Below are 25,824 nucleotides of genomic sequence, written 5' to 3' on the forward strand. Positions count from 1 at the left end.
TGAGAATTAGATTTTTTTTCCCTTGAGAATTTTTCTTTTCCCTTGAGAATTTTCGCACTAACAAATTTGTTAGCTTTTCCCTTGAGAATTGCGAAAATAATTTAGTATGTTAAAATATTGTAGAAATTTCCTCATAAAATTACTTCAATTTATAAATAAAAACACAGATCGTTGAACAACACTGTGAAACTTTAGATCAACTGATCACTTAATAATCTAATTTATAAAATTTATTAAATTTGAACTGTTTAATTTACTTTCTATATCTACCATCTAAATTTTACAAAGCTAAAAAAATACTAAATCTCAACCTCAGTAATTAAGTTTTTTTTATTTCCTGTCTATTTTCTATTAAATCCAAATTTTCTATATACTCACCCAACTATTGAATTTAGATTATATCATCATTAAATTTCATTCAACTTTGAAGAACTAATAATTTTTCTTCAAGTTTCGTCTTTACTACTTACATAACGAAACATTTATTGAATTTTTGATAGTCAAATTTTACATTTTATTGAATATAATGTTAATTATTCGTATATGATATTATATGATTAATTTTGGACCAAATTCTTATCGATAATTAAACTAAAATAATCGTAAAAATTAAAAGGTTTTCAAATAAACTTGATTATAAGTGTCAAATATATAAACCTATTACAAAGCTGAATATGATATTGTTTAATATTAGTTTCAACTGAAAAATCATTACAGTTTATTGAAATAAGAAATTTTGGTAATACAAACACTCATATAATTTTATGATACTGACAAATATTTAATAGATTGATTGTTTTACTACTTCAAAATTTTCACCTAACACGTCAACTTGTTTATAGGTAACGAAATATGAGTAAATTGATTCATTTTGAACAGATTGTTTGTTTGGTATATTAATTTTCATTTTCATTTTTTTGTGTTTTATATCTTAAAATTGACTTCAAAACTTATAATAATAAGTTTACCAAAAACTTTCAAAACTTTCTGAAAATTTTAATAGTCATTTGAAATAAATTACTATTCACTATATCATTATTTTTAATTAATCAATTCAAAATTAATAATTGTCATTACTCTATATAATTAAATGTATAAATCTATAAACTAATTTTTATGCTTTTTCTCTCTATTACCTTTTGGAACTCTTGCTAACCAATAAAAGAAAGTTGTTAAAATAATATTAATAGCAATAAATGAAACAACTAAACCAAAATTTCTCCATCTTTCACTAAATTTAGCATTTATTGAATTTAAAAAAATATCAGTTGATCTCATTGCACAGTATCTACATGAACCACCAACAGTATCTAAATAACCACCAGCTTGATTTGCATATTCACTTAAATATTGACTACATGATTGACCTGATGGTGGATTTATTTCCATTAATTCTGCCTCATTACAAATAACTCTTGTATGAGCTAATCCAGTTGCTAATATACCTTGAATTAAATAAGTGAATGGATTTGCTCGATACATAAAAATCCAAAACCTAAGAAAAGTTAGTAAAAATAATCAGAAATTCACCAAAATAAAGTTTTGTACATACCCTGGTAATTGAGGTCCTGGAACTAAAACACCACAGAAATTCAAACACATTGTAAATAACATAACAGCTAAATTAGCAGCATTTTCTGAAATTTCAATAAATGATTGACATAATTGACCCATAGTTGAAGTATAAACAAAAAATGAAGTAATAAATAACCACATTAAAACACCTCTTGAATTAACACTATCTGTTGGTTCAGCATTTCTATATAATCCAACTGGATAATACCAACAAAAGAATGCAATAGTACCAACAACAATTTGATAAGGAATTTCTGAAGTAATTTGACCAGTTATAAATGCAAACCAACTAAAAGTTCTTGAAGGTGCTTCTCTAACTTCATAAACATCTCTTTGTCTACAAAAATATGGTAACATTTGTTGAACTAAAGTATTAAATGGGATAAAAAACATAAAAATTGAAAACATTTGATTTTGTAAACCTTGTTGAGAATTATTTGCTTTAAAAAATGAAAATCCATTAAATAATGATGATGTAATAACTAAAAATAATTTTGAATAAATATAACCTGGTGATCTCCAATTTTGAACTATAGTTCTCCAACTAACTAAAAGATATTGTTTCCATAATGGTGCAGCATATTTTAATTTTGAATCTGGATCTTCATCTCTTGGTAATTTTGATAATTCAACTTCCATTCTATTTAATTCAGTTTGAACATCATTAAAAGCTTTTGAATTTCTCCAAACTTCAAAATAATTTTGTTTAGCATGTGAACCTGGTGCAGCACCGACAACTTCCAACATCCATTCTGCAGGATTAGCATTTGGTGGACATGGATCTGCTCCTTGTTCTTCAAAATAATTTATAAGGGTTTGACAATTTTTACCTAAATCTCCAAAATAAACAGTTTCACCACCTTTTTGTAAAAATAATAATCTATCAAATTCTTTTAATAATAAAGCTGATGGTTGATGAATTGTACATAAAATAGCTTGACCATGATCTGCTAATTTTCTCATTAATTTAGAAATTGACCATGCAGTTTGAGAATCTAAACCTGAAGTTGGTTCATCCAAGAACAATAATAATTTAGGTTTTGCAACTAATTCAACACCAATAGTTAATCTTTTTCTTTGTTCAACATTTAAACCTTCACCAGCAACACCTACTAATGCATCAGCATAAAGTGTCATTTCTAATAAATCAATAACATAATCAACATAATCATCTTTTTCCTTTTTAGACACTTGTCTTGGTTGTCTTAAATATGCTGAGAATTGTAATGCTTCTCTAACAGTTGAAGTTGGTAAATGTAAATCTTGTTGTTGAACATATCCAATTGATCTTTGAAATGAAGAATCTAAAGCATGTCCATTAACTAATCTAACCCCATCAGTAATAGTACCTGAAGTAACACGTTCTGATAAACAATTTAATAAAGTAGTTTTACCTGCACCAGATGCACCCATTAATGCAGTAATTTGACCTGGTTTAACCCAACCATCAACATGATTTAGAATAACACGATCTTCTTTTTTAATTTTAACTTGATAAGTTAAATCTCTCCAAAAGAAAATTTCTTTATTTTCTGGAATTGGAGCTGAAGAAACTGAACCACTTTCTCCACCTTTTTCAAATTTTTCAGCCTCTGTTGCAGCTTCATATGAAACTTTTTCATTGGGAATACCACCATATTCTGAATCATGGGCTTTTTGTTGCATTTGTTCTTTATGTTTCTTTAATGAACCTTTTAAAAACAAAACAATTTCACCTTTTTGCATAGCACCTTTATTAAATTCAGTCAATGCAACATAAACTCCTAAAAAGAAAACAGCAAATGCAATTGTAATACCTAAATTTCTCCATTTATGACCATTAGTATATCTATAAGCTTCTTGTAAATAATCAGTACCATTAACAAATGATCTACCAGGTCTAGCACCAACTGCAGAACAAACTTTATTTGCAATTGAAAATTGTTTGAAATTTGGACCTGATGGGATAAAACTAGTACATTCAAACTCTCTATCATGAAATTCATTCAACATAAGTGATTCAAATACATAACCAACTGGATTAATATAATTAATCCATCTTGACCATCCCAACATTAATGGAGTTGGAATAACAAATCCAGTATAAATAACCATAGCTAATAATAAAGTAGTTGCTGGAGTCATTGCACCTGCAAGAGAAGTTGAAACAGCACCAATTGATCTAAATAAATGTGACATCACTAAAGTACACCAGAAACAAAACAACCAATAAAAGAAAAATCTACCTGGATTTCTTCTAAAATTAACCATAAAATAAAAAACAAAATTAAATGACATTGACATCATTAATTTAACAGGTAATTCACTAACAATACTTGCTAAAGCATCAGCAGATGGTCGATAAAGTGCATATTTCTTATGTTTTTCAACTATAGCTCTAGCTTCAAAAAGTGACATAATTTCTAAAAGTGAAGCAAATGCATTATATAAAACAGCAAAAAACATAGCAGCACCTCTATAATAAAATGAATCTGTAGTTTGTGGTAAATTATAAAACACTGATGATAAAATTAAAGCCATAACTAGCTGACCAAATATTGAAAATATAGTAATTGAAGGGTCACCTTTAATTCTTAACCAATTTCTATACATGATATATTTAACTTGCATATTAAATGAAACAGTATATGAAGATCCAGGACGAGTATGATTAGCTTGTCTAGCAACATGAGAATCATGATATAATTGTTTTGTATTTAAATGTTCACAATCAATAAAATGTTGATCAATTTCAGTAATCAAAGCTTTATATTCTGATGAATTTTTCCAACGAGATTCAAATTCTTCTGGAGTTCTTGGAACTAAATTTTCAAAACCTTGACGTGGTATTCTTTCTGCAGGATTTGTTAATGAAGTTAAAAAATCAGCAGTAGTTTGTCTTTGTGGGAATTCCCAACCTTGATTTATAAAGAATTCTTTTGCATGTATTGAATCACCAAAATATATTTGATAACCTTCATATAATACAACTACTTTATCAAATAAATCATAAGCATCTTGAGAACATTGATATATGGCAATTAATGGTGTAGTATCTAATACTGTTGCTGAAGTTTTCAAAGCTCTAATAAATTCTAAAGCTGTTGCTGAATCTAAACCTCTTGTAGCATTATCCCAACATTGAATATTTGCACCATTTAATGATGCTTCAGCAATTGAAACTCTTTTCCTTTCACCACCTGATACACCTCTAACAAAATCATTACCAACATTAGTATTTCTTGTATGTGATAAACCATACGTAGCCATATAAACACTAGCCATATGTTGAGCATAAGCTTCTCTATCAACATTTTCACCTCTATTTTGTGGAGTTCTTAATCTAGCAGCAAAATTCAAAGTATCACCAACTGATAAATGAGGGAAATGAGTATCAGTTTCTGCTGAATAAATAACATCACCTCTAAAATGTTTTTCAATATCTTTTTGAGTTAAACCATCATAAGTAATTTTTGATTCTTTACCAATATGGAAACCATAAGTATTTACAGCAATAGTTTTTAATAAAGTTGAACAACCAGCACCTGGTCTACCTAATACAACTGTTAATTCACCAGGTTTCATAATAGCATCCATATGTTTTAAAATATTAAATTGTTTTGATTGATCTTCCTTCTTTATATATCTAAAACCTTCAGTAATTAATTTCCATATAGCATTTGTAACTGTTGGTTGATAATCAGAATCATTAGCAACTCCATAAGCTCTTAAATCACGATAAGCAACACCTAATTTTGAAGGTTTATAATAATCAGAATTTGAATCAAATAATTTTTTAATATTTTTAACCCAATATTTAGCTTCAAAATTATCAGAATTTGGATCTAATCTTTCATCTGGAATTTCAGCTACTGGATTAATACCAGGTACAGTTGACATATTAGTTAAATATTTATGTAAACCAATAGCTGAATGTATTTCATCATCATTTGAATTGTTTGTAAAAGTTTTAGCTAAATTTCTAACATTATTTTCATCAATACCTTCATAAGCATCAATAGAATGAGAAATTGAAGAAGATGAATTAGTTTTTTGATTTTCTAACCTATTAATAGAATCTTCTTTACATTTTATAGGTGAATTTGACATATTTCAAGTCAATTATTTTAAAATTGTAAATCTTATATGAATTGAATTGAATAATTAAATAAATTAATGAAGTAATAGATAAAATAAGAATAATGAAAATGAAAACAAAAAATAGAATAAATGGAATAAGTGAATGAATTAATTGATAAATAATTGATGATAGTAATTTAATAAATAAACATTGAATGATTCATAGATAAATATTTATTTATATAAATATTAAATATAAAAAAATCTGAAATTAAATTTTGCAGAATTTATTTTTTTTTAATTTTTTTAATTTGTAGTACAAAATAAAATTTAGGGTAAATTCAGGTTTAAAAAAAAAAATCAAATATCCGTTAAATTAAATCCGTCCTAAATCATAACGCCGTCTAAATGATTATAAACTTGAATTTCTATTTTATTACAATAGCATTTGATAAACCTCTTTATGATTCAATCAATATTGTTACTTAATTAACTCTAATGATTGTATTATCAGCTTGTAAAGTAATAATATTATATACAAATCTTAATTATTCATATAGACTTACTGAAGAGTTTTAATTTGTGGTGAAATTTATTAAAAATTCAATAATTCAAATTCCATTAACATTTAAAAAGAAAAATTTTAGGACAGCATACGGCTAATTTATGCATTATGTATTAAAATTATGTGCCAAAAATTATGCCATGCTTTGGAATTGAAACTAAATATTCGACCTAAGAAAAATAAGAAAAAATTAATATATGGGTTATATACAAAGAATATATGCATAAAGTGTTGTTTTATTTTTCTATTTATAAATTACAAACCCATATTAAATTTCAGCCTTATTGACGTGGATTAGTTTTTTTTTTAATTCAATATCTACTTTGTTCGTTCAATTTGATCGTATTGATAATAGTATCATTAATTAATAAATTTATCAATTTATTTATATATTGCATTTCATCGTTTAATTTAATAAAATATTTTAATAAGATAAAATAATTATTTACGGATATTTTTATAAATCTCGGATAATTTAAAATTATTTTTAATTTATTTAATTTTATTTTATTTTTCAATCTTTTTAATTTTAAATTTCTTATAAATAGAAGAATATTTTATTTTTTTTATTCCCAATATTTATAATATAATATATTTTTAAAGAAATTATTTACTTAAATTTATAATATTTATGATATACTATTAGATCCAATCAGATCTTAATTTATATTATTATTGAATTAAATCTAATCATTCAGTTTAAAGATCTAATAGAATTTAATCTTTAAACAATTTCTAAACAATCCCGAGTATTTTTTTTTAAAAAGTTCCAAGCTTTTTTTTTTTTGTAATAACTATTATATTTAATGACTGTAATTATATATTAATATTTAAAAAGATTACAAATATTACTTTCAATAAAAATTGTAAATATAAAAATTAAACAAATCTTTGACCTTTAAATCCTCTCAGCTTTTAAATCAAATATATAGATTGATTTAACAAGATTTGAAACAGTTTTGAAACATTTTTGAAACAAAAAGTTTTAAATTTTAAGATTTGACAGAATTGCTTAATATTATATTCGCACTTCAGTATAAATATGGTAATAAGAATACAATTTTAAAACCCAACTTAGTACTAAAAAAGTAAGTCAACCATCCAAGCAACTAATGTTTCGATGAATCAAACAAATATTCAATCAAGATGATGGATAAGCTATAACGAAGATGCTACAAAAGTTGAAACCAAAGATTTGATTATTTACATTTATCATCATCATTTTGTTTTTGTTTTGTTTGTTTTACATGTTGTATATCACCACAGCCATTACTGTTGACATACTTCTCTATATACCTTTTGCTTTAATGTTACTGAAGCAATATATTAACTAAAAGAAGGCTTGTTCATTAATTGTTGTATTCGATGGTGGTTTATTAAATATATAGTTAGTTTCATTGAACTTTTCGAATTCCTTAAGACTCCAATTATGATTCGCATCACCAGATTGCTGTGTTACAATTAAAATTTAAAGGAAAATTAAATGAAGCTGTGAAAGTAAGAATTGAGTAGCAAAACAAATATTTTGTATTTTGTTGCAAAAAAAATATTATTGATGTTACAAATAAATTAAAACCAGTTTGGACACAAAATATGAGATTTAACTCATTAAGTGTGGGGAATTAATTAGCACTAGAGATGCTACATTAAGCTGTATTGAAATAGCTTTATATTGTAAGAAGGAAAACTTTTATTCATTTTGACTTTTTTGAGTACATAAATATCTGTTTGAACCGGAAAAATTTTATCAACTAACACTCTTCATTCTCTTCTATCAAGAGTTTCTTGAACTCCTTTAATTAATAAACAATTTTTATACCATTTACTAACATTTGGATATAATTTTTCAAAATCTTTAATTTCCCAATCACTATCAGTATATTTTTCAATTCTTCTATGATTTCCAACAAGCCATGCAATATCAACTATAGTAAATTTATTTCCAATGATCCAACCAGTTCCATTTTGAATAATTTGATCTTCTAAAATTTGATAAATTTTTTTAAAATTATAAATTACATCATTTTTAGTAAATTCATCATTTGAATGTCTTTTAGAATAATTATTTGCTCTTGATAATGTATAAGCTGAAAATTGAGCTGATTGATAATCTAACCATTTTCTTTGTTCCCAATATAATTCAAAATTTGTTTCTTGTTTATAACTAAATTTTTCTTCTTCATCATATAAATTTGAAATATATTGTAATAATAAATTACTTTCAAATAATTTTAAATTTTTTTCTTCATCATATAAACTTGGTTGTGAACCATTTGGATTAATTTTTAAATACCAATCCAGTTTAATTTCTGTATTTTTGGGCCATTTTAAAAAATGAATATTTATTGGTGCATCTAATAATTTAACTAAAATTAAAGGTTTTCTACCATTACCAGTTGGTCCAGCATATAAAGTTGGCATTATATTAGTAGTAAATTCAAAATTAATTGATTAATTAAAAATTAATGAAAACCACAAAAAAAGGGGGATAATGATGAGATTTTAAATGACTTTACAATTTTAAATTTAAAGAAATTCGTTTCATATTTTTTTTAAAACTCTGGCTCCTTGACTAAATTAATTTTTAAGTTTAGAATAATTTTGTTTCAAATTTCTTAGTATCGTGTGCTAGTTGCAATGAAATACTAAACTATTATTCTAAACAGAACAACTTAAATAAATAAGATACGAGAGGATGCTAAATTCTGTTTATTTACATCATGTGATAATTTGGGTATTAATTCTTCCAATTATGAAAGGGTAATTCATTCAATGAAAATGATTATTATTACGATAATGTAGATTTCAATACCAAATTTCAATCTCAAACGATAGCTCATTTGTTACAGCAAACACGTGCTCATTTAATATTAGATAAAAATTATTTGGTCTAATTAAATAAAGCAATGCGGCTTTTTTTTATATACTTAGAGATTTAAATTCCAATACTAAAGATTTGAATGTAACATTGAAAAAGAATAAAATTAAATAACCAATAAATTAAAATTTAAAATTATTCAACAATATAGATCTATTGGATTATATCGAAAGAAAGATCTAATCTATTATTCAAAAGTGTTTACAAAATTAGAATTGAGTTTTCATTAGTATATTTCAAAATTTATTACTCACTTCATTATTATTATCAATTAATCAATTCTTTTTTTTTTCTGTACTTGATAAGATAAATTTTATATTCAGTTGCTTCTATAATTCAAACCATTTCATCAAATACAAATGTCATCAACTAATAAAAGAATAGCTTTACCAGCAAGAGTAGAACCAAAAGTATTTTTTGCAAATGAAAGAACTTTTTTATCTTGGTTAAATTTTACAATTATATTAGGATCTTTAGGAGTTGGTTTATTAAATTTTGGTGATTATATTGGTAGAATTTCTGCAGGATTATTTACTTTTATTGCAATGTTAACAATGATTTATGCATTAGTTACTTATCATTGGAGAGCAAAAGCTATTAGATTAAGAGGTTCTGGTCCTTATGATGATAGGTTTGGTCCAACTATGTTATGTTTCTTTTTATTAATTGCAGTAATTGTTAATTTTATATTAAGAATTAGAGCTTAATATTGATAATTATTAAAACAGTTTTATGTGTATAATTTAAATCTAAAGACAATATTATTTAATTATAGATCTTAAAATCGTAATTTGAATTTCTTCTTCAATTAATCTATATCTTTTTCATTCTCTTTACAGATTTCCTTAAATTCTAAAAGAAAAAAAATATATTGAAGTTAATATCAAAAGACAATCACCAAAAGACAAATCACCCACAATAATGTCTAAAGTTGTCGCTATATTTTTATCAGAATTTGATATGAAATCAGGTTATAAATTACAATGGTCATACACAACACTACAGAATTTTTCATTTGATGCAGTTGAATATAAATCATTACCAAGTGGTATACATGATTTTAAAAATGCCACTACTTTTATAAGTCATAAATCAAATAATAAAATATATTATGGACTAAGTTGTTTTAAACAATTTCAAATAAATAAACAAGATGACTCGAATGATCGAAATAATTTAAAAATGTTTTCAATAGGTATATTATGTGAACCAACAAAAAATGAATGGAGACCAAATGAATTTATAAATAATGGTTGGGAATATATTGATGAAATAAATGAAGTACTAGATAAGTTAGAAGAAGATTTAATAAAAAACAAAGGCATAGACTTTAATGATTATTCAAACGTATTAAAAAATATTGGATCAACAACAAACTTAACAGTCCCCAAAGAATCATCAAATGTTACGAATCATTTATTATTAAATTTACCAAAATTATTTGAATATTTAGGACCTTTAATATTTACCATTTATAAACAAAGTTTATTAAGAAAAAATATCTTAATATTTAATGAATGTCATCATAATAATAATCAACAAGATACTTATCATATAATTACATCATTTAGTTATTTAATATCAATATTATCAGTAATACCCAAAGAAATTAAAGTTAATAAAAATTTATCAGCACAACAACCATTATATAATATAGGACTTAATGAATCATCAACTGGATTATTAAAAGATTATAAATTAAATGGATATATTGCAGTAACAAGTGATGAAATTTTAAAAACTCATCCAGTATACGATATTGGAGTTGAAATTGAAAATAATAAATCAAGAATTTTTAAACAATCTAACGAAACTCAATCTATGAAGTCAACTATAAGAGATTATAATAAATTTCAATCATTATATTGTAATTTAATGAGTAAAGAAATTAAATTTACAAATAAATCAAATATATCAACTGATGATTTAAATTCAATAAATTCAAGAAATGATGATGAAGAAATTTCAAGAAATAAATCTTATACGGATATATCACCAAATCAAATAATAAATGAACCTTCATGGTGGAAATCAGATGCTATAGAAACAATAACATGGTCAGAATCCTTTTGGTTTGCATTTTCATGGTTTGCATCTGCTGGTCAACAATTAAATGAAGATGAAGATGAAGATTTAATTGATTTACAAACAAAAAATAAAAAAATTTTAGATTTAATTGATTTATTAAATATAATTGGATTTTTCCATAAATTAACTATAAAATGGTTTAAATATATTGATGAATTAATAATTGAAACAAATGAAGAATTACAATTAATAAAGAATGATTTTTCATCATTATTGCAAGAAGATCAAGATCAAAATCAAGATCAAGAACTAACAAATAAAATAAATTTAAATATTTCATATCAAGATATGATTGAAATGGAATTAGATCCTTATAGTTTACAAGATATTGAATTTTTAAAAGAATTTATATTACTTTATTATAATAATAAAGTTGATAATGTTAATATTGGATATAATTTAACTAAAATATGTTGTTAGAGAGTATTATATAAATAAATGATGTTTTTCATGATAAAAATTTAGTTCTTTCAAAGTGTAGTTCGTATGTGTTCTCTCTATCATAAATCTTAGTAAAGATAAAAATAAAGTAAATAAAAATTTAAAGAAGAAAAAAAAATTAACACCAAAAAGAATAAATTTTATTTTTATCAACAACAACAATACATAACAACTCAAATCCAAGAGTTTTTGTACCCCCATTCATTTACCATCATTCATTTTTACAACCACTACTTATCATCATCATCATCATCAGTCATCATTAGTCATCATTTTTTTTTTCCTAATTAACTAGGTTCATTTTTTTTTTTTTTTTTTTTTTTGAAATTTGTTTTTTTACCAAACTCGGCTAAGCTTTAATTATGAAAAGTCAACAACAAAATAATCGTTCAAATAATAATAATAAGAATGGTCATCGTCGTTCTAATTCACGTCATAGCAGTACCAATAATGTAAATACCACCACCACAACCACCACAACCGCCAACACTTCCGTAACTAATGATAATTCAACACCACCACCACCACCAGATTTAGGAGATAATAGATTAGTTTATTTAATTGCAAAATCAATTGGGAAACAATGTATTGTAACAACTACAGATGGTTCTCGTTACCAAGGTCTTTTGGTTGCAACAGATTTATCGATTGAAACTTCACCAATATCATTAATTATTAAAAATCCACAATTAGTTAGTAAAAGTTTAATTAATGAAAAAACCAATCTCGACAAAATTCCAGAACATCTTATTATTGAATCAAAAGATTTAATTGATTTTGAAGTTGATTTGAATATTAATGATACTTTGGTTGTTCCCAAAACAGAATTTAAAACTGATTCAGATATTTCAAACAACAAAAAAACTTTTGAAGAACGTGATTTTGTTAAATGGGAACCTGAAGCAGGTGATGAATTACTGAAATTAACTTTAGAAGATACTCTGGGACCTTGGGATCAATTTAAAGTTAATCAAGAAAAATTTGGGGTTGAAAGTACTTTTGATGAACATATATACACAACAAGAATTGATAAAAATGCACCAGATTATTATGAAAAAGTTGCTAAAGCAAATAAAATAGCTGATGAAATTGAAAAACAATTAACCACTGATCGTCATATATTAGAAGAAAGAGGTATTCAAATAGATGATAGTGGTATGGATGAAGAAGATAAATATTCTGGTGTTGATAGAAGAGGTGACGAATTAATGGCAGCATTAAGATTAAATAGTAAGCAATCTCAAGTACCACCACCACCGCCAACAACACAAATAGATTCAAATAAATATGCTACACCAAGACAAAGAGCAGCTCAATATCATAATGATCCTGCTATAATTTCAAGTTCTGCTACAACAAAAAAACAACCAGAATCAATACCACAAAAACCAATTGTACCAAATGAATCTTTTAGACTTAATGCACAAAGTGAAATTAATTCACTTCGAGAATTTAGTGCAAATTTTAAAATTCCACATAAAATGCCAAAAGATTTATTACCAATATTGTCAAAAGATAAATTAAAACAAGATGAAATATTGAAAAAACAACAACCACCACCACCAAAAGAAGAACAACCACAACAACCTCCAAAACCAGAGAAAAAAGTATCAAAATTTAAATTAAATCCAAATGCTGCTGCTTTTACACCATCTATTAAACCTGCAAATTTAGCATCACCACCAAGAGTCAATGCTCAAGTTCCATATCAATCACCGAGACCAGGCAATAGTCGACCATATTCAAATGGAAGTATAAGTTCACAAGGTTCAACTAAAAGACATCACCACGTATCACCACAAGACTTTTTCGGAGGAATACAAAATGTTCCAACTAAAGAAAAACAAGATGAAAAATTAAAAGCTTTTAGGAATGGATTTAATATGTTTAATACTATAAAATCTAAAGCAACAGAAGGTTCTACTGTGGTGTATGAAAAATCATTCCAAACTCCACCTACTTGGGATTCAACAATTGAAGAACCATATGAATCATTATTCCCTAAACCAATATATAGATCACCTTCATTTATTCCAAGTCCAATGATAACAACAACTGCTCCAATTCCATATAATTTTCAAATGGCTCCACAACCTCAATTCCCACAACCTATGTGGTTTATGCCACCACCACAAAATTTTAATATGATACAGAATCCTTATCAAACTAGTCAACCGCCACCACCACCCCAACAACAACAACAACAACCAAGGAGGTATAAATAAAAAAAAGTAAATAGTGTAAGTAATAAAAATTGTAAATTGTTTGGTAGCGGAAATGTTTTAATTTATTTTGTAGTTGGTTGTAATATTTATACTTTTATAGACAACACACCCACTATTAAATGAGTGACATAGCATTATCAAAGATCGGAGGATTAATCAAAACGGAAGATGATTTAAATAAGATAGAATTAATACGACAACAATTCACCAAAGAAAAATCAGCGATTGATGTAAAATTATCAACTTCAACGCAATTACAAATTGATTCTATTAGAGACAATGTAGCTCAATTAGATAATACAATGAAGAAAATGACAGATATTCAAGGGAGTGTATCCAAAATAAAACAAATTCATGAAGAATCCATAACATCAGTAAAAGATTATGAAATCATACGTGAAATGACAACTATAAATCAATCTTTCAATCAAATTTCAAGTTTATATATTGATATTAAAAATTTACAACCACTACTAAAAGAATTAAATAATGAAATATTAAAAGAATATAATGGGATTCATGATGATTTATTATATCCATTACCAAATTTTTTGGGAATTCATTATAGATATACACAAATACGGAATTTTCAAGATTATTTGGAATATTATACAAGATCATTATCTGATGATTTAAAATCAATTATTTATAATATTATATCCAATGTAAAAGAAACTATTAAATTATTTGATGAATTAGTTAATGAATGTATCATGTCGATAACGGAAACTGCAAGGGATAATAATTATACTTGTTTATATAATCTAATTGCAATAATTTTATGGGAAGATCAACAAGATATAAAATTAGAATTAATGGATAATTTACAATTACTTAAATTTGATATAAATCAAGATTATCAAAATTTCAGAAGCAAAAAAAGACACTATAAAAAGTTCTTTTTTGAAAAATTTAAAATATCACTTGAATCACAATTTAATGAATGTATAAATTTTTATTCACAAGATAAAATTGCATTGTACGATAATTTACAATGGTTAGAAGAAGAAATTTTATTTATTCATGAAGTATTAAGTCCTTTATTTCCAAAAGAATGGGGGATTGATGAATTTGTACAAAAAGTATATTATGATAAATTACACGATTTTACAATGGAAATGATTAATCAAGAACCACCAGCTGAAGATATTTTGAAAATATTACTGTATGATAAAAAATTTGAAAATTTTATAAAAGAATGTGACGGTAAAACAACTTCAATTATTGGTGAAGATTTGAAAACTACTGTACTTGATGATTATTTAAATTCAATCACATCGAAAATGAAAGAATGGAATCAAAGCTTAATAAATCAAGAAACAAAATTTTTCACTGAAAGATTAAAAGCACCTGATGTTTATCCATATGAAGATGTTATTGAAGATGAAGATAATTTTAATAATATAACTTCTGTTAGTATACACATTTCAGCATTTGTTTTACCTGATTTTAAAACTCCATTGAATATGTTGAAACAACAAGCTGATGTTGCAGCAGAATCACAATACTCCAAAATTTTAGTTGAAGTTATTGAAAGTTGGTGTTCATGTACAACAATAAGAATTGAAAATTTCAAGACAATAATTGATGAAGAAAATGATAGATATTTTACGGTCTTCAATAATGAGAAATTTTTAGTTAAAGAAAGTAAAGCAAAAAAATTATTTACCAAAAAGCCAACAATTGTGAATATTGATGAATTAACTCCAGAAGAACAACAAAATATTTCAAGAGAGGGACTTATTGAATATTTATCAGCATTAGCAAATTCATTGGAGATAAGTAATGAAACAATAAATGAAAAATTTACAAAAACATACCTAGATAAAGTTCATTCAAATTATCATACTAGAATATCAGAAGCATTTCAAACAACTACAGACAATTCCATTGAATTATCTATAAAAATATCAAATTCAATATGTAAAATCATTATTAACGATTTATACCCCGAATTATGTAAATTGTTTAGTAAAAAATGGTTAGAAGATGGTCAAAAACAAACTGGAGAAGTAATGATGGCTTCATTAATAGCAGAAACCATTGCAGAATATATGAGAGATTTAAGATCTTATTCCATTTATACAGTTTATAAAGATTTATTTCAATTATTATTAGATAATTTTGTTTGTTCATATTTAAAAATTGGGTTTGAAAATATCTTGTATGGTGATGGTAAAAAAATCAATCCAGAAGTTCAAGGTTATAAATCATTTGCTTCTAGAATAAGGTTAGATGCTGAATTATTATTTGATGGTTTACAAGATTTATTCACTAAAAAGGATTTACAATATTTATTTACTTCATTATCAGCTATTGAAAAAATCGGAGATTTAGCTACTTGTCCCGATCCAATGATTAATATTCCAGCAATTTGGTCTTCTGATATTTTACCTATTTTTTATAATTGTTCATTAGATTATATTAAAGCAGTCGTTTATTGTAGAAAAGATATGGAAAAAACTCAATGGAAAATTTTAGAAAAACAATTGATTGATTTACAAAACGATTATCATAATAAAGTTGATGCACCTCAATTTTCAGTATTAACTTTGGATAATTTTGAAATAAATATTTGAGTTAAACTTTTATATTAGTCACTATCTGATGAATAGTTTAAATTTGACATGAATTTTTTTTTAGTAAGTTTTATCTTTGATGTAATTGTAGGTTTTTGTTGTGAAGATGAAGAACTTTCTTTTGCTATTACTTTTTCCACAATTGTAGGTTTTGATGGCGGTGAAGATGATGAATTTTCTTTTGTTATTAGTTCTTCCAAGGGTTCTTCTTTCTTCAATTCTACTTGCCTCTGAATCGCTTCCAATTCTTCATTTATTTGTTGTTGTTTTTGTTGTTCAATTAATCTTTTTTCGAATTTTTCCATAACATCACCTTTTGAATCATCTTGTTCTTTCCAAAATGGATTCTTTTGTCTTTTCTTTTGTAATAATTGAAATTTTTTATCTTCAATATCTTCATTTTCCAATCTTTTTAGTAATTCATCATCAGTTTCTTCTTGTTTTCTTTTCTTTTTTGATGGTTCAAAATTTCTAACAGCTCCTTCTTCTGGGGTATAACCAGCTTCTGCAGGGTTTGTTTTGAATGATATTGTATTATTACATCCAGGACACGTTATATAAAATCTTATAATTTTTATATTTAAATATTTTTCATCAGTAGTTTCTTTTCTTGCATTGAATGATCTTCTTTCTGCTATATATTCATTACATTTTAGACACCTCATTGAGTATGGCGCCATCATACGAATCTTTATAGTTTGATTAACATTTTTATTCTTCTTTTGTCGTACTACTTTTGATGGATCATAATCTGGAGGATAATATTTATTAATGGCTTTTCTTTCTGACATATTGTGGTCTCAAAAAAAAAAAAAAAGTTATTGGTGGTGGTTAAAGAGATCAATTTTAATCTACATCACTTTCAAAATTTATTCCCCAATTTTTTAAATTATTTATTTGATTTTGTAAATTAATACATCAAGGATGCAAAAAAATAAATTACAGAATTTAAAATGTATTATACAGTTTGATGATTTATAAATTTGTTTATTCAGCATTTCTTTTAGCAGCTTTCTTTTGAGCTTTTCTTTGAGTACCAAAGATTTTCTTTTCTCTATTTTTCTTTTGTTTTCTTTGTTGTCTTGAAGCTTTTTCAACTTTTTCAGCTAATCCGTATCTGATTAATCTATAAGTTGGTTCAAATCTTTTAGCATCAGCAACTGATTGATAAATTAAACCAAAACCAGTTGATTTTCCACCACCATATTGAGTTCTGAAGCCAAATACTGAAACAGCATCTTTTTCAGCTTTATAAATTTCGGATAATTTTTCTCTTAATTCATCTTTTGAAACATTAGCTCTACCTGGGTGTAAAACATCAATGACAAATTGTCTTCTTGATAATAATGGGTTGGTGATAACTTTTCTAGTTCTAATAGTAACTGAGTCACTCTAAAATTGATGTTAGTATGAAAATTCTAAAAGTTGAAAGGTACATTTGTATTGACACTTGATTGATAAAACTCCCCTGTTGGTCTATTTTTAAATTCAAATGTCTACCCTGTGGTTATTCTCCAATTTTGAACATACCATTCTTGTATTATGTGATATAAGTTATATATAGTAGATTGGTGATAAAGTTCTATTACTTTTCGTTTGTTAGTAAAAAATCATTTTTCATTTTTTTCAATACTATGAAATTGAGTTACTATGTTAAAGTGAAAGTAGGCTACCAATTTGGTACTTACTAAAAAAGGCGTGCAATTCACGTGTATAAAGTTAGAATAGGGTTATTAGCATCTTGTATATTTCCGTAAATTTAATTTGTGTAGAATCTCGTATATTTCAAATTGTTTAATAATTATCTATTTAATCTAAATTAGTTTGTTTAATAAATTTCTTTTCATCATTCAAATAAATCCAATTTTTATTTGTATTTATCAAGATATAATTTATTAAATAATTAATCAATTTGTATTCAACATTTACGTTGAAGTTTAACTTAATATGATTAACATATTTAACAACGTTAAAATTAGTTTTTTCATTTAAATATTTTTTGATGTTATGATAAATTTGATCAAATTTAAAGGAGTTAATAATATTACCTTCCACCAGGAAAAGATCTGATTTTGAAAAGTATACTCCAATTCTTTTCATTATTAACGACTTTTGACTTAAAGGTTGGATTAATTTGGATACAGACTCATTTTCAGTTAATTCTTTTAATGTAGTTACTTCAAATGAGTTTTCTATGATCACTACCAAACATTTTTTTATTATATTTGTCATTTTCAATTTAAATTGATATTCTTCATCTTCATCATCACTGATTACTATAACTTCAGGTTCTGCTTTTAGTTCTGGTGAATCAGTCAAATCAACTATTATTTCATTGGCTTTATTCTCATGAACAACTAATGAATCTTCAATATTACTTGTCATAACCATATCATCCAGTGTTAAATTCAATTTTTCTCTTTCTTCTCTCCTTTGTAATTCTCTTTGACTAAATTTGAAAACAATTTCTTCTTGAACCTTTTGAGATTTAGCAATTGGTTCAAATTTCCAAGCATTTCTTAGTATTGTTTCCCTAAATTCAACTCTTTCTGACCAAAATCCAAATTCAATTTCCATATCATTGTTGTTAATAATATTCAAATTATCAACTTTAAATTGATTATTATGAAAATGTCCAACCATTCGGATTAGTTTACCATAATTCTCTTCAAATATTTTAATATTACTTTCAAGTATATTATCATATGTCATTCTAATCACAAAAATCAGTCTAGAACCTGAATAATCATCAATAGTTAAAGTTGCAAAGTCCTTTTCTGGTTGATATTTTTCTCCAATAATTCTACCAAATATTTCTGCCTGGTTGATAGGCCAATTATTGATCATCAAAGTATCACTCATTTGAAATGAAACATGTTTATATGTTTTAAATAAATCAATTGAATTTCTTATATCATTTATAAATAGTGGTACGCTTTTATTATAAGTCTCAGCTTCCCCAAATACTTCCGGTCTATAAAATTGTTTGTGTTTATTCTGTAAGACTATATGATTCTCACCAGGACCCCAATCAGTCATACAAATGAGGTATTCATTGATTTATGGTTGGTTGTTAAAGTTGATGATTACGCGTAAAAAATATGTATTTAATATTATATCAACAATACTGCATACAAAGAATTCTACAAATCTATCTTTGATCATGAATCAAAATTATTTTTATATATTCATTCTATTTCTTCTTTTTATTTGAATTCTTTTTAGTTCTATCAACTTTAGTCTTTTTATAAGATCTTTTTTCATTTGATTCCTTTTTAACTTCATTTGCTTTTCTCTTTTTAGAATTTACTTTTTTACCATGTTTTGTTAATTGTTCCATTACCTCATTTTTAAACCATGTTCTTTTAGGTCTTGAATGAATTTCTTTTTCATATTTCATTAAATTTTCTGCTTTATTTAATTGCATTTCAGCTCTTAAAATTTCTTTTGCTTGTTTTTCTTCTTCTAATACTTCATCAATTGTAGATTCTTTATTTTCAATTCTGGAATTTATAGTTTCCACATCATTCCAGTCTACTTTTCTTGCAACACTTTTACCATTACTAATAGCTGATTTAACAATTGCTCTATCTTGATTACTTTCTCCAACAAATGATATAGATGTACCTTTTCTTCCAGCTCTTGCAGTTCTACCAACTCTATGTAAATAAATTTCATATGTTTTGGGCATGTCAAAGTTGATAACATATTCAATTTTTATATCTAACCCTCTAGCTGCTAAATCCGTACACACCAAAACATTTACATCATCTTTAAATGCTTTGACATTATACAATCTTTGTTCTTGAGTTAATGCACCATGTAATTCAGCAACTTTTAAACCTAGTAACCCCATAATAATTCTTAATTTATGTGCCATTTCTTTTCTTGAAACAAATACAACTATTCTACCATCTAACTTTTTTAAAAGTCCAAATAATAAGGCAGGTTTTAAATTTTCTCTTTTCCTTATACGAACAAATTGTTGTTCTAATTTTGATGCAACTGTTTTTGGTGGATCTATCATAACTTTAACTGGTTTATTTAATGATAATTGTACTAAATCTTGGATTTTAGTATTCATTGTAGCTGAAAATAATAAAGTTTGTCTCTTGTGTTTCGGTATAAGAGATAATATTTCAGTAAGTTCTTCTTGAAACCCTTCTTCCAACATTCTATCAGCTTCATCAATTATTAATACTTGTACATCTTCAACACTGAAACTGGGACTATTTCGTATATGATCAATTAATCTACCTGGAGTCGCAATAACAATATCAGGTCTAGTTTTCAATTGTTGTTCTTGTTGTTTTAAGTTTAACCCACCAACTGCTAAACCAAAATTTAAATTATTTACAAATTGACCTAATTTTCTTCCTACATCATAAACTTGAATAGCTAATTCTCTTGTAGGAGTTAAAATTATGGCTTTAGTTGATGTTGAATTTTTGAAAATTAAACGTTCTATTAATGGAATTAAATATGCAGCTGTTTTACCAGACCCAGTTTGTGCACCTGCTACAATATCTTTACCTAAAAGGGCAATGGGTATAGTGGCTGATTGAATAGGTGTTGGAGTTGTGAAGGATAAACTTTGTATACTTTTGAGAATTGGACGTGATAGTTGTAAATCTTGAAATGTTTTGGTGGTTGTGGTGGTTGCAGATTCAAAAAATTCATTTATGGCTTCTTCTGTATCACTTTCTGATTCTTGTTGTTGTGATTGTTGTTGTGGTATTTCTTCAAGTTCAGCATCAGATTCATTTTCTAGCTCTTCTTCATCATCTCCTCTTTTGCTCTTTATAATTTCATCTAAATCAACATCCTTTGTAGGTTCTTCAACTTCCCATTCTTTGATTTCATCAAGGTCATCTCCTAATGAAAATTGAAAACTTGGATCTATTTCTCTGGCTGGTTCATCTTTTTCATCTCCTGAAGAATCAGAATCATTAAATTCTTCTTCACTATCTATTGTAAGTATCAAATCTTCTTCTTTCATTATTTATAAGATGATGTACTAATTAAAAAAATATTTGAAACAAAAAAAATAAATATATATTAATATATTTATTTGTGTTATCAACAACAAGTCCATGATCAATTATATAAAACTATATCAAGATAAAGAGTATACAAACCCTAAAAAACTACTAGTTCAAATAGTTCTACTACAATTGTTTTATTATTTATCAGCATTAATTATATTTTATATCGTATCACTACTAAATGGGTATGAATTTTCAATAGATTGGATCTTTCAATGGCAAATAGTTTCTTTAGAAAATGCTATGGGATTAACATTATTTGCCTTATGGTTATTTGACTCATTAACTTGTGTATTATTTGTGACAATTATAGTTGGTAGATCGAAATTAGCTTGGGATTTTGCGTTAACTATTCATATCGTTAATTTAATAATAACTTGGTGTTATGTCGGTAAATTTCCTACAAGTTTATTATGGTGGTTTTTACAAATACTAAGTGCTTTTTTATTGGTAACTTTAAGTACATACTCAACTAGATGGAAAGAGTTGAGAACTACTTTTTTCAATAATATGTTAGAACCAGAACAAATAGAAATGAATGATATTTAATTTTTCCTTGGTTCTAATATTAAATCTCCTAAAGGTGTAATTGAATGACCTTTTCCTAAAGCATAAACTGTTTTACCTCTTACTAAAGTTTCTAAAACTTTCCCTTTAAATTCCATACCATCATAAGCAGTTAATTTATTTTTAAAATGAACTTGTTTGTTTTCAATTTTAAATTGTGAATCAGTATCAAATACACATATATCAGCATCATAACCAACCTTGAAGGTTCCTTTTTTATGATTTAATCCAACTTGTTTTGCAGTGTTTTTAGAACACCATTTATTAATTTCAACAAGACTTATTGGTGGATTTAATTTTAATCCTTCTGTATATAATATTGGTAATCCAAATCCAACACTTGATATACCACCCCATGCTTCAAAAAAATCACCTTTTTCTAACCCTTTAAGATCCGGTGTACATGGTGAATGATCACTTACTACCGTAGAAATTATATCATTTCTCAAGGCTTTCCATAATAATTTTCTATTATCATCAGTTCTTATAGGTGGACAACATTTGAAATGAGTTGAACAATTTTCGATTTTTTCTGCACATAATGATAAATAATGGAAACAAGTTTCTGCAGTTATTGGTAAATTTTTTGCTTTTGCAGCTCGTAACAAGGGGATTGCTTCATGTGTTGCTAAATGAACTATATGTAATGGAACTGTTGGAATTAATGTTGAACAATTGATAATTTCTGCTATAGCTGTTGTTTCAAAATTATCTGGTCTTGAAGCTAAAAATGATGCATATGATGTTGGGTCAATATTTTTTAAAGTTGAATCTCTTTGTGCTGCTAATAATAATGGTGTACTAACTTTTGTATCATCTTCCCATGGTTCATGTTTATTTACTTTCATTGCATTTTTACCATAAGTTGGTTCTGCACCTGCTAATATTGGTGTATGAGCTAAAGCTCTTGCTTGAGCATCAGTTAATATTTTATGATCCATTGATCCTGCATGATTATGAGGTAAATGACAATTTTCATGTTCATGTTTATAATCACCATGATCATTTTTTAATAGTTTAACAACTTTTTCAGGAGCTCTATTAATAAAAGATGCAGACATTCCCAAATCGAAATTTGAATTCATTAATGCATCTTCAACTGTAACCACCAAATTTTGTTCTTCCTCTGGTTCTTCTTCATCTTCTGAAAATTCAAATTCAACTCTATGTTCTTCTGGTTGCATTTCTGCATGAAACATTAATAAAGTTTTTTCATTTTTAACAATTTTCATTGCATCTACTATAGTTTTGGGAGTTATAGCAGGAAATTCTTCAACACCACTTTCAATCATAAAAGCTTTAAAACCTCGTACACCCATTTTTATAAGTGGTTTTAAATCTAATAAATTTGTTGGAATTAATCCACCCCAAAATCCAACATCTACCCAACATTGATTCTTAGCTGCATTTATTTTAATATTGAAATTTTGAACAGTTGTTGTTGGTGGTATAGCATTTAATGGCATATCAATTACTGTTGTTACACCTCCGGAAGCTGCTGCTTTTGTTCCCGTTTCAAATCCTTCCCATTCTGTACGCCCTGGTTCGTTTAAATGTACATGTGCATCAACTAAACCTGGCATTACTACTGCTGGTGAAACATTTCTATAATCTATTGATAAGACATCATATCTTTTTAGTATTGGATCTCCTGGTTGCAAAATTTCTTTTTGTAGTTCTAGAATTTTCCCAGTTTCAATTGAGTATATTAGGGTACCAGGTATTATTTCATTTTCTATTAATACTCTTGTTGACGATATAGCTCTTGACATTTTGGGAGTTGGTGGTTTTGGTATTTCAGTGAGCTTATCTGTAACTGATAAGAAAAAAAATTAAAATATGTTAAAAAAAAAGACACCAACAAAAATTATGAAAAAACCCCAGATTTTTGTATCTCGATATTAATCACTTCTAGATCTAAAATTTTTTCAATTTGATCTGAGATTTGAGATCCTATATGATTCACGTTTTCAATTTACTTTTTTGGTAATTTTAGTTGTCTAAAAACGGCTCGGAAATCACCGATGATTCAGATTTGATTTTTTTGGTGGTTATACATATTTAGTAACCGAAAGAGAAATGAAGTAGTTATTGAATTGAATTTACAATAATGACCATGACATTGATTAAAAACTATAAATAAGTATTGTCAATTGCAACTCCTACGTGTTTCAATGACACTCTACTGGTATTTTAAGTTCTAAAATTTGCAGCAATTTCACCAAAAACGTTTGTGTTTTATAATTTACAATGTACACTACAACTAATTTTACTAGTATGTAACTACTTGCTTACCGGACTTATCCTCAATACCTTTAACATATACTTTAGATAATTCGTCATCAACAACCACCAAATTACTTGGAGCGTCTTTTAATTCACCTTTTTCATACCATTCAATAATTTGATTCAATGTTTTTTGTTTTAATTCTTGATTTTTTTTCAATAATTCAGTTACCCAAAATCCAGCACTTGTAAAATTTTTAAAAATATATAAAGATGTTGGAATTGTTACTGGTTGCATTGACATTCCACCATAAGTTAACATTAATCCATTATTATTTAATTTTCTGGCAATACCTGAAGAAGATTTCCCACCAACACAATTTAATGCTAATTTCAATTCACCATTTGTTTCTTTAACCCATTGTTTTATTGTTGAACTAAATTCTCGAGAAGAATTTTCTTCTTCTGTTATAATTTGTGTACCACCTAATCTTAAAAGAACATCTTTAGTTTCTTGTAAATTTGGTCTATCTCTTATTACAGAAATTGAATTTATACCTAATAATTTCCCAATTTGAATTGCATATTTACCCACAGCTGAAGTTCCACCATTTTGAATAAACCAATCTTTTTCTGGTGTCAATTTTATATAATGAGTTAACATAAGATATGCAGTTAATGGATTGACAGATATAGTTGCACCTTGATTTATAGTTAATTTTTTACTTATTTTGATAAAATCCGATTCTTCACCTAAAGCATGAGTTCTCCAAGTACCAAAATTAACTTGACTTGGTATAACCCAATCTCCAATTTCAAAATTTTTTATATCTTTACCAATTTTTAAAATTTCAAATAATCCTTCATTACCACATGGAGCTGCAGGTTCATTGGTTTGAAAATCTAAAGTTTTGGCAGGTTTCGATGGATAAACCCCTTGAATTTGATTAATATCTGAAGGATTTATTGGTGAAGCTATAGTTTTAACAATAATTTTATTTGGTTGTAAATTTTCATTATCTATTTGATATTTTTGAGTAAATAATACATCTTTAGGTTCTCCATGTTGCGTGTATAAAACCGCATTAGCTGTTATCATATTTCTTTTGAAAATTAAAGTTGTTGGTGCAATTGATGATTTGAACATGATAAATGTGGAGATTGTAGTATACAAATTATACTACAAATAGAATGAAAAGCAAATTATTATATGAATAAGAAATTAGTATTACACAAAATCAAATATATGAACCTTATATAAATAACATTCATTTTATATGATATCCTTAAAGAAAGACACTTATTCAAAATTATGAAAAAAGAAGTTAATACCAATGACAATGAAATAAAATACAAAATCTTATTATTAATTAGTTCCACAAAAGTAATCTTCTAAACTTGAAGAATCAATATTTCCAATTTTTTTTAATTATTAATCCCAGTAATCTATTTTGTGACCTAAAAATGCAAGTGAGAACAGATATACTTCACCTTTAGTTTTCATTGCCAGTTTTTTCAAAGTTTTAGGAAAAATAATGTATATTATCATAAAATGAAAACAGAAAGCTTTCAACAC

The 25,824-nt window shown here is 26.2% G+C and overlaps 12 protein-coding genes across 12 annotated transcripts; 4 read left to right on the forward strand and 8 right to left on the reverse strand. All coding sequences in view use genetic code 12, as the record gives it.

The window, feature by feature from the left end:
• Window positions 1-1,107: 1,107 nt before the first annotated feature.
• KGF54_002475 (pleiotropic drug resistance family ABC transporter) lies at window positions 1,108-5,664 on the reverse strand (the record flags this gene model as incomplete). Its single annotated transcript, XM_051762958.1, has 2 exons — window positions 1,108-1,495; window positions 1,553-5,664. The coding sequence occupies 2 exons, from the start codon at window positions 5,662-5,664 to the stop codon at window positions 1,108-1,110; spliced, it is 4,500 nt and encodes a 1,499-aa protein (XP_051619846.1).
• A 2,296-nt stretch (window positions 5,665-7,960) lies between these two features.
• On the reverse strand, window positions 7,961-8,620 carry KGF54_002476 (glutathione S-transferase family protein; the record flags this gene model as incomplete). The annotated part of the gene is made up of 1 exon (XM_051762959.1): window positions 7,961-8,620. One exon carries the CDS (start codon window positions 8,618-8,620, stop codon window positions 7,961-7,963), a length of 660 nt encoding a protein of 219 aa, XP_051619847.1.
• Window positions 8,621-9,436: 816 nt separating this feature from the next.
• KGF54_002477 (uncharacterized protein) lies at window positions 9,437-9,784 on the forward strand (the record flags this gene model as incomplete). Its single annotated transcript, XM_051762960.1, has 1 exon — window positions 9,437-9,784. The coding sequence occupies one exon, from the start codon at window positions 9,437-9,439 to the stop codon at window positions 9,782-9,784; it is 348 nt and encodes a 115-aa protein (XP_051619848.1).
• A 214-nt stretch (window positions 9,785-9,998) lies between these two features.
• Window positions 9,999-11,585, forward strand: KGF54_002478 (uncharacterized protein; the record flags this gene model as incomplete). Its single annotated transcript, XM_051762961.1, has 1 exon — window positions 9,999-11,585. One exon carries the CDS (start codon window positions 9,999-10,001, stop codon window positions 11,583-11,585), a length of 1,587 nt encoding a protein of 528 aa, XP_051619849.1.
• Window positions 11,586-11,968: 383 nt separating this feature from the next.
• Window positions 11,969-13,831, forward strand: KGF54_002479 (uncharacterized protein; the record flags this gene model as incomplete). The annotated part of the gene is made up of 1 exon (XM_051762962.1): window positions 11,969-13,831. One exon carries the CDS (start codon window positions 11,969-11,971, stop codon window positions 13,829-13,831), a length of 1,863 nt encoding a protein of 620 aa, XP_051619850.1.
• A 119-nt stretch (window positions 13,832-13,950) lies between these two features.
• Window positions 13,951-16,410, forward strand: SEC6 (SNARE-binding exocyst subunit; the record flags this gene model as incomplete). The annotated part of the gene is made up of 1 exon (XM_051762964.1): window positions 13,951-16,410. One exon carries the CDS (start codon window positions 13,951-13,953, stop codon window positions 16,408-16,410), a length of 2,460 nt encoding a protein of 819 aa, XP_051619851.1.
• A 14-nt stretch (window positions 16,411-16,424) lies between these two features.
• Window positions 16,425-17,201, reverse strand: KGF54_002481 (mRNA splicing protein; the record flags this gene model as incomplete). Its single annotated transcript, XM_051762965.1, has 1 exon — window positions 16,425-17,201. The coding sequence occupies one exon, from the start codon at window positions 17,199-17,201 to the stop codon at window positions 16,425-16,427; it is 777 nt and encodes a 258-aa protein (XP_051619852.1).
• A 196-nt stretch (window positions 17,202-17,397) lies between these two features.
• On the reverse strand, window positions 17,398-17,943 carry RPS24 (40S ribosomal protein eS24; the record flags this gene model as incomplete). Its single annotated transcript, XM_051762966.1, has 2 exons — window positions 17,398-17,802; window positions 17,941-17,943. 2 exons carry the CDS (start codon window positions 17,941-17,943, stop codon window positions 17,398-17,400), a joined length of 408 nt encoding a protein of 135 aa, XP_051619853.1.
• A 276-nt stretch (window positions 17,944-18,219) lies between these two features.
• STN1 (Stn1p) lies at window positions 18,220-19,449 on the reverse strand (the record flags this gene model as incomplete). The annotated part of the gene is made up of 1 exon (XM_051762967.1): window positions 18,220-19,449. One exon carries the CDS (start codon window positions 19,447-19,449, stop codon window positions 18,220-18,222), a length of 1,230 nt encoding a protein of 409 aa, XP_051619854.1.
• Window positions 19,450-19,603: 154 nt separating this feature from the next.
• On the reverse strand, window positions 19,604-21,409 carry DRS1 (putative ATP-dependent RNA helicase; the record flags this gene model as incomplete). Its single annotated transcript, XM_051762968.1, has 1 exon — window positions 19,604-21,409. One exon carries the CDS (start codon window positions 21,407-21,409, stop codon window positions 19,604-19,606), a length of 1,806 nt encoding a protein of 601 aa, XP_051619855.1.
• Window positions 21,410-22,000: 591 nt separating this feature from the next.
• On the reverse strand, window positions 22,001-23,794 carry DAL1 (allantoinase; the record flags this gene model as incomplete). Its single annotated transcript, XM_051762969.1, has 1 exon — window positions 22,001-23,794. One exon carries the CDS (start codon window positions 23,792-23,794, stop codon window positions 22,001-22,003), a length of 1,794 nt encoding a protein of 597 aa, XP_051619856.1.
• Window positions 23,795-24,294: 500 nt separating this feature from the next.
• On the reverse strand, window positions 24,295-25,395 carry ETR1 (Etr1p; the record flags this gene model as incomplete). Its single annotated transcript, XM_051762970.1, has 1 exon — window positions 24,295-25,395. The coding sequence occupies one exon, from the start codon at window positions 25,393-25,395 to the stop codon at window positions 24,295-24,297; it is 1,101 nt and encodes a 366-aa protein (XP_051619857.1).
• Between the last annotated feature and the right edge of the window lie 429 nt (window positions 25,396-25,824).

The sequence above is a fragment of the Candida jiufengensis genome (genome assembly GCF_024610255.1).
Source record: "Candida jiufengensis strain CBS 10846 chromosome Unknown scaffold3, whole genome shotgun sequence".
Lineage (NCBI taxonomy): Eukaryota > Fungi > Ascomycota > Pichiomycetes > Serinales > Debaryomycetaceae > Lodderomyces > Lodderomyces jiufengensis.